Source organism: Lactuca serriola, chromosome 9 (genome assembly GCF_051521515.1).
Source record: "Lactuca serriola cultivar US96UC23 chromosome 9, Lser_US96UC23_V15, whole genome shotgun sequence".
Lineage (NCBI taxonomy): Eukaryota > Viridiplantae > Streptophyta > Magnoliopsida > Asterales > Asteraceae > Lactuca > Lactuca serriola.
In genome coordinates, this window is record NC_136416.1 from 21,630,112 (window position 1) to 21,636,937 (window position 6,826).

General features: G+C 35.0%; 1 protein-coding gene across 1 annotated transcript; it reads right to left on the minus strand.

Annotated features, from left to right (window-relative positions):
- Positions 1–2,841: 2,841 nt before the first annotated feature.
- LOC145075177 (cytochrome P450 704C1-like) lies at positions 2,842–5,783 on the minus strand. The gene is made up of 6 exons (XM_079021475.1): positions 5,130–5,783; positions 4,747–5,031; positions 4,275–4,613; positions 3,660–3,863; positions 3,385–3,568; positions 2,842–3,182 (listed from the first exon to the last, which is right to left on the minus strand). Exons 1-5 carry the CDS (start codon positions 5,703–5,705, stop codon positions 3,386–3,388), a joined length of 1,587 nt encoding a protein of 528 aa, XP_078877601.1. The 5' UTR covers positions 5,706–5,783; the 3' UTR covers positions 2,842–3,182; position 3,385.
- Between the last annotated feature and the right edge of the window lie 1,043 nt (positions 5,784–6,826).

The window sequence follows — 6,826 nt, forward strand, 5'->3', positions numbered from 1 at the left end:
TTTTTTAGTCTTTCATAATTTCTTTATAAATTAATGTTATTACAATTTAATTCTTTGTTGTTAGACATATTGGCGATACAAATCTCAAGTGTAGCGTCCGAGTCCGCGTTTAGCACATGTGGTAGAGTTGTAAGTAAGTATCAAACTAGTTTATCGACGTTGATAGTTGAAGCTTTGTTATGCACCCAAGATTGGGTGAGAAAGTCTACAAATCCGATAATCGACAACATTGATAACATCTTGAACGATGATGATATAGCTTTGGGTAAAAAAATTACAAGCTTTGTTCTTTTTTTATACAATTATTACTTTTTATTAAATACTAACAACATTTTCATTTGTGTTTATGTAGAGATTGCACAAGCTTTAAATATGTTACATATTGATGACAATGATATGGGGAAGGGGCCAATAGAAGATTACATGAGTTTATAAAGTCTGTTAGTTTGATTAATTTTAAAGTTTAAACTATGATTTTTGTTGTTACGGTAATACTTTTGTATGTTTGTCTTAAAATTGTTAACTTTTGTTGGTGAACTTGATTTATATGTTAGTTGCTTTTAGTTGAAAAATTAAGTTTGCAAGTTATAATATTATACATCAATGTAGATTAGTTATCCATCAAACGGAAACATATTAATTTTGCAAGTTATAATATTATACATCAATGTAGATTACTTATACTCTATGCAATTAAATTTGTACCGGTCCAAACGTGTCCAAAAATTGAAAAACTCGGACACGGACACGACTCATCCACTTTGATCCATGGTCCATGATATTCTCCATAACCGGTCTGGTCCGGTCCGGTTCGGTCCAAATGCTCACCCCTAATATGGTATATGACTCATTTCTTTTATCTCAACCTCTATACTCGGACTCTGAGTCTTACTCAGTTTAGTATTGCCTTGGATAGATAAGTCACCTTTCTTGGAGTTCTCCATGTTGAAACGTTTCAGCACCTTGTCCAAGTAGGTACTTTGACTAAGTCATATTAGTATTTTACTCATGTCTCTCAATATCCTTATCCCTAGGATGTAAACAGCTTCTCCGAGGTCCTTCATAGAAAAACACTTCCCAACGCAGGACTTAACCTCCTGCAAGGTTGGGATGTCATTTACTATGAGCTGTATGTCATCTACATACAATACCAGAAAGCTCATTTTACTCCCACTAGCTTTGACATATACGCAGGACTCATCCTCGCTTCTCGAAAATCCAAACTCTTTGACTTTCTCATCAAAACAAAGATTCCATCTACGAGATGCTTGTTTTAATCCATAAATGGATTTCTCAAGCTTACACACTCTATTAGGGTACTTTGCATTGACAAAACCCTCTGGCAGATTCATGTAAACATCTTCAGCCAACTTTCCATTAAGGAAAGCGGTTTTGACATCCATTTGTCATATTTCATAGTCATGAAATGCAGTTATGGCTAGCATAACCCTTATAGATTTAATCTTCGCTACTGGTGAGAAGGTCTCATCATAGTCAACTCTCGGAGTTTAAGTAAAGCCCCTCGTAACCAGTTGCGCCTTATATGTGTGTACTTTCCCATCCATGTCGGTCTTCCTCTTGAAGATCCATTTTCACTCGATTGTCTTACGACCCGGTACATTGTCAACCAAGTTCCAAAGTTGATTGTCATACATGGACTGAATCTCACTGCCCATAGCCTCTTTCCGTTTTGCAGACTCGGGGCCTACCATGGCTTCCCTGTAGTTATTAGGTTCATCCAAATTTACCAGTGTGCTATCACTGATAAATGTATCACCTTCAGCTGTTATATGAAAACCATATAACACAGGTGGAACACTAACTCTACTGGAACGATTGAGAGGTACGAACTCGTCAATTGGCTCAACCGGAGTTTCCTCCTCTGGTTGATTGCTAGTGTTTGAGGTTTCTTGAACGCTTAACTCTTGAAGCTCTTCAAGGTCAATTTGCCTCCCATTGTCCCCTTGGCATATGAGTTCTCTCTCACGATTTCAAAAAAAATCAAAACTATGTTCTTTCCCTTCTTATTTTGATTTCCTTTGTCTGATATAGAACTGGGGAGTTAATCACGTTATTTGATTTAGTTTTGGAATTTGACATGATTGTGATTCCTTGTATGTTCTAGTGTTTTTGAATTTTTTTTATGAAGTTGTGAAATCGTTGCTATGAGAAATTGAACAAAAAAAGCATGTCTTGTTTCTTGCTAAATCGATAGAACGGAAAACATGTTGTGGTTTCAATGGTATTTTGTTGTTTTGCTATATTGCTATCAGTATATGCCATTTTGTTGGTTTGATATCAATGGAATATGTATACCGTTTTTCTGTTTTACATAAAAATGTCCCAACCTAGTTTAACAACACGCAATCGTAGACAAAGGCAAACTTCATTGATTTTAACATGATGGAACGTTGTTTTGCACGTTATTGTAGTCCTTTTGTTAATGATATTCAATAGAAAGTAAAATTAAGCAAAATAGACAAAAAGGGAAATTCTATCATTATATATGGATTTCAATTTCAATTCCTAAGAACAACAGAATTTGGTATTAATTCCAATTCCATTTCCTGCTAACCAAACATGATATGGAATTGGATTCAAAATCCAAAGATATTCCTTTTCTACTTCCAAATGCAATTCCTTCAGCAATATTCTACAAACCAAACAAACCAAACACACTCTTAATATATAAAAAGCATAAAGTTTTGTTATATGATATACCACGACCAAAATTAACTATCTATACATATTTTTGTTTATATGTTTTGGCTTCATCCCTAACTCTAATGTTTGTGTTATGCCATTACACTTAATCCTACACTTGGATTGAAAGAGATCATGTCAATATCAAATATGACTAAGCTGCTAAAAAGTATGTTGCCATTTGTTGCCTCTAACATTTGGTGACATATAGGCGCCACATAGGATTTTACAATTTTTATCATTTTTTGTCTATCAGTAGGATGTGATGTCATCCATACCAGCCAACTTTTTTTAATTAAAAAAAATGTAATTGAGAGAGAGAGAGACCATCGACACATTCTCGCCGTTGGCACAATGCCACCGGCAACATATGGTATCAAGGGGTGTTGTTTGTTTCCGACAATCTTTGCCAACTAGGATGCCGATGGCATTTGTACATGTACTCTTACAATGTTGAGTCCAAAAGATGTTGTGTTGTCCTACATGGTGACAAAAAGTATAAGTTGACAGGACTTTTAAAAAAGAAATGATTGGACTAAAAGTCAGTAAGACATTTCTTAAAAGTATTCACTTTTAAAAGGAGTAAAAAATTCGTTTTTAAAAAACACTTTTCATCCTTATTCAATATCACATAATCGTTTTCAAATCTAACATCCAAATGGCCATGAACAAAGAACTTACATTATGTTCTTGGAAATGCGACGAGATGAAGGCCTCCATCAATGTGCAATGTAAACATCGTTTTATAAGTCACCCTTTTTGTTTCATCAAATAATTTGAACCGCAAGAACCGAATAAGAGCAATCGACATTATTTTCATTTGACGATAAGAGAAATCCCTCCCCAAACAAATTCTAGGACCCGCCTGCAAACACGACCAATTATTTAGATATTCCTAGTGACAACTTAGTATACTCATTTTCTAGTATAGGACCTACATAAACATCTACACTTACATGAAATGCAACGAATTTGAAAGGAGATTGTGGTTGGAAAATGCCATTATCATTAAGCCATCTTTCGGGCTTGAAATCTTCAGCATCATCTCCCCAAATGTAAGACATTCTTCCCATGGCATACGATATATAGTACACACCATCCCCTTTTTTCAACTCATAACCATCAGGAAGAATGTCATCTGATTCTGCAACTCTTCCATCCTTGTTAACAACCGAACATGATTAAGAAACTTTCCACTTTCATAATATCAAGTTAATTACTGTATTGCGGGTTTTTTTTTTCAATTTACATGATGTCGATACAATGGCCGAGCTTGAACTTTTGATTTGAGGGGGACGAAAGTATAATATGTATAAAAATTGTAGAACAGGAGCACCGCAGCAAAATTTTATATTTTTAGGTAGGTCTAATATGTATAAAATTTATACTTATGTTCAAATTTAGAAAGACTCTTCATGTTTGCCCTAAATAAGCATGTGATAATTTTCTATCATGAGTATGCTTTACTTTTTTATTAGCTTGATATCCCTTCACAAAAGATCATTCATGACTTCCATTTATAAGATTAACAGGCAAAAAGTATTTCAAAATTTTAAGTAAGATGTAATTACCACGGGCACTCCAGGGTATAGCCTCAAGGTTTCGGACAAAGCCGCATGGAGATAATGCATTTTCTCAAGTATTTCATCGTTAATCCGCTCCACAAAATCTTCAACATTGTCCCCATTTCCTAATTGATACCCGATATGTTCTTCTATTTCTGATACAACTTTATCCTGTATTGCTGGATTCTTGCAAAGCATGTAGAAAAACCAAGAAAGTGTATTCGCACTAGAATCTTTTCCAGCTAGGATGAAATTTAGGATTATATCCATGAGATATCGATCATCCATGTCTGAATCCTTCTCACTTTCGATCAAAAATCTTGAAAGTATATCCTCCTTGTGATTCTTGGAAATCAACATGTTACATAAAAAAAAGTCAGCTTAAGTATATATCTAGTTCAAATCCCATAAGGTGTTCAAAACTGAACAATCCTTATTCCTTACTAACTCATCAAATACAAGAGCAACAACAATTTACATGGTGTTTCTGTGTTTGTAGTTGTTCTCGTCTTCTGCTGATCAACTTGAGAACGAAATCATTGATCAATTTGATGTTCTTCTTAAGAGAAGCTTCACACCCGATATTAAGAAAACGCTTAAGTTTCCATAAGGGATCTACGTAACGCCAGTAAGTCAAAGCATTTGAATCATCAAACGCATCGATAAATGAGTTCCCTTCTTCATTAGATCCTTCTAGGCAATCCAGATCCACTCCGAACCCAACTTTGAAAATCGAATCCAAGCCACTTCTCATCAGCAAATTCTAAAAAAAAAAAAAAATACTACGTAGTTCAATAATTCAAGAAACCAACTTCATTTTCTAAAGTTATATTCAAGAATCGGATTTTCTAGTTGACTTACGTGTATATCAAAGACTTCGTTGACCATGGCAAACTGAGAAACGATCATGACTAGTTTTGCTGCGTTGGTTCTGAAAACGGCACAACTGAAGTCTCTTAAAACCCTAGTCGAGAACTCGAAACTTGCAAGCTTCCTCTGCTGCTTCCACTTAACGCCATCAACAGCGAAGATCCCATGGCCAAACAAGTCTGTAATTATGTCCTTATTATACTGGCCTTTCGTGTAGTTGTCGAAATTGGTTTTAAGTATGTATTCGATGTTTCTAACGTCGGTTGTGTATAGCTCGCTTTGATCAGGGGCAAGAAGCCGGAAAGTATGGTGTTTCCGGGCAATATCAGCTAGGTAGTCATGGAGGGTGTTGAAGTAGAAGAGTTGACCAAATACAGTTCCGACAACCGGAGAGTATTTTGGGTTTCTGATTGACTTTCCGATGAAGATTTTGAGGATGAGAAGTGAAAAGGCTATGGTGATTAGTATGAGACTAGTAGCTAAAAAGTTGAAGATGATATAGAAAAAATCCATAACTAAAACATGGTTGCTATATGTTGAATACTCATGAAGCTTTCGAATATCCATAACTAAAGCATGGTTGATATAAGTTGAATACTCATGAAGCTTTGGAGGGAGGGAGGGGAGGGCCTCTAGAAATTAAAATATGAGAGAGAGAGAGAGAGAGAGAGAGAGAGAGAGAGAGAGAGAGAGAGAGAGAGAGAGAGAGAGAGAGAGAGCTTATATTTTATATGGAAAGACGATTAATTGAATACGTGAGTAATACAATTTTAAATAAATGATGATGATATTATCAAAGAGATAGGTGAATGCACTTTAAAATGTCATTTGTTTTTTCGATGCAAACTAATCATCTTTCTTATAAAAGTACTCAGAAAGAAATTATAAAATTTACAAGAAACAAATGATTAATGATTATGGACAAAGTGTGGAAGTCCAAATGCAAAGGAACAAAAATGGACGTCATATATTTTGCATATAAATTGCTCCTTATTGAAAAAAGTATTGTTTTTGCATGTCGAGCTTTTCCTTACAAGTAAACAGACAAAATATAAAAATATAAATGAAACAAATGACTGGGCGTTTTTTGGTTAAAAAATGGATCAATTTTGTAAAATCACGGGTAGGATGATTTGTTTACAACAAAAAAATAAATAAATACAATGGTTTGAAAAGTCGTCCACTAATTTTTTTTAGTAACAGTATTGCTGAGGAAATTACATGACTAAAAAAACGGAGGAGACAGTGATGTTCCTACGGCATCTACAAAGAAAAGAGTTGTGTTTAAAGATATATATTATTATGTAAACTAGGGTGAACGTGGGTCCGGACCAATGACGGATTCAGAACAAATTGTGAGGGTAGCATACCGAAAAATTACACTATAACAAAAAATTCTTTGTGCCAAAAAAATTGAGTGGTAGCACTACTAAGATTTGTCACTACCACCATTCTTATGATAAATACAAGTCTTGTTTATCAATACACATGACAAAAACACCACTTAGTGGGGTAGATATATGTTGGAGTTAGATTAAACTAAGACGATGTGTAATGGGTTCCAAAAAGTCGAGGAGGGCAATGTGGCACTTCCACAATGGCGTTATAATGCAGAGAACACTAAACTCGGATCTCATTAAGGCAAGTCTCGTTACCACGACAACATAGCGCAATAGCAATTTCACCCG

Bases quoted from the DNA above. Each gene is read 5' to 3' on its own strand.
- LOC145075177 (XM_079021475.1), bottom strand. From the start codon at position 5,705: ATGGATATTCGAAAGCTTCATGAGTATTCAACATATAGCAACCATGTT. The intron at 5,032-5,129 runs GTAAGTCAACTA...TTTTTTTTTTAG, and splicing joins ACGAAGTCTTTGATATACAC to AATTTGCTGATGAGAAGTGG. The intron at 4,614-4,746 runs GTAAATTGTTGT...TTGATTTCCAAG, and splicing joins TACAAACACAGAAACACCAT to AATCACAAGGAGGATATACT.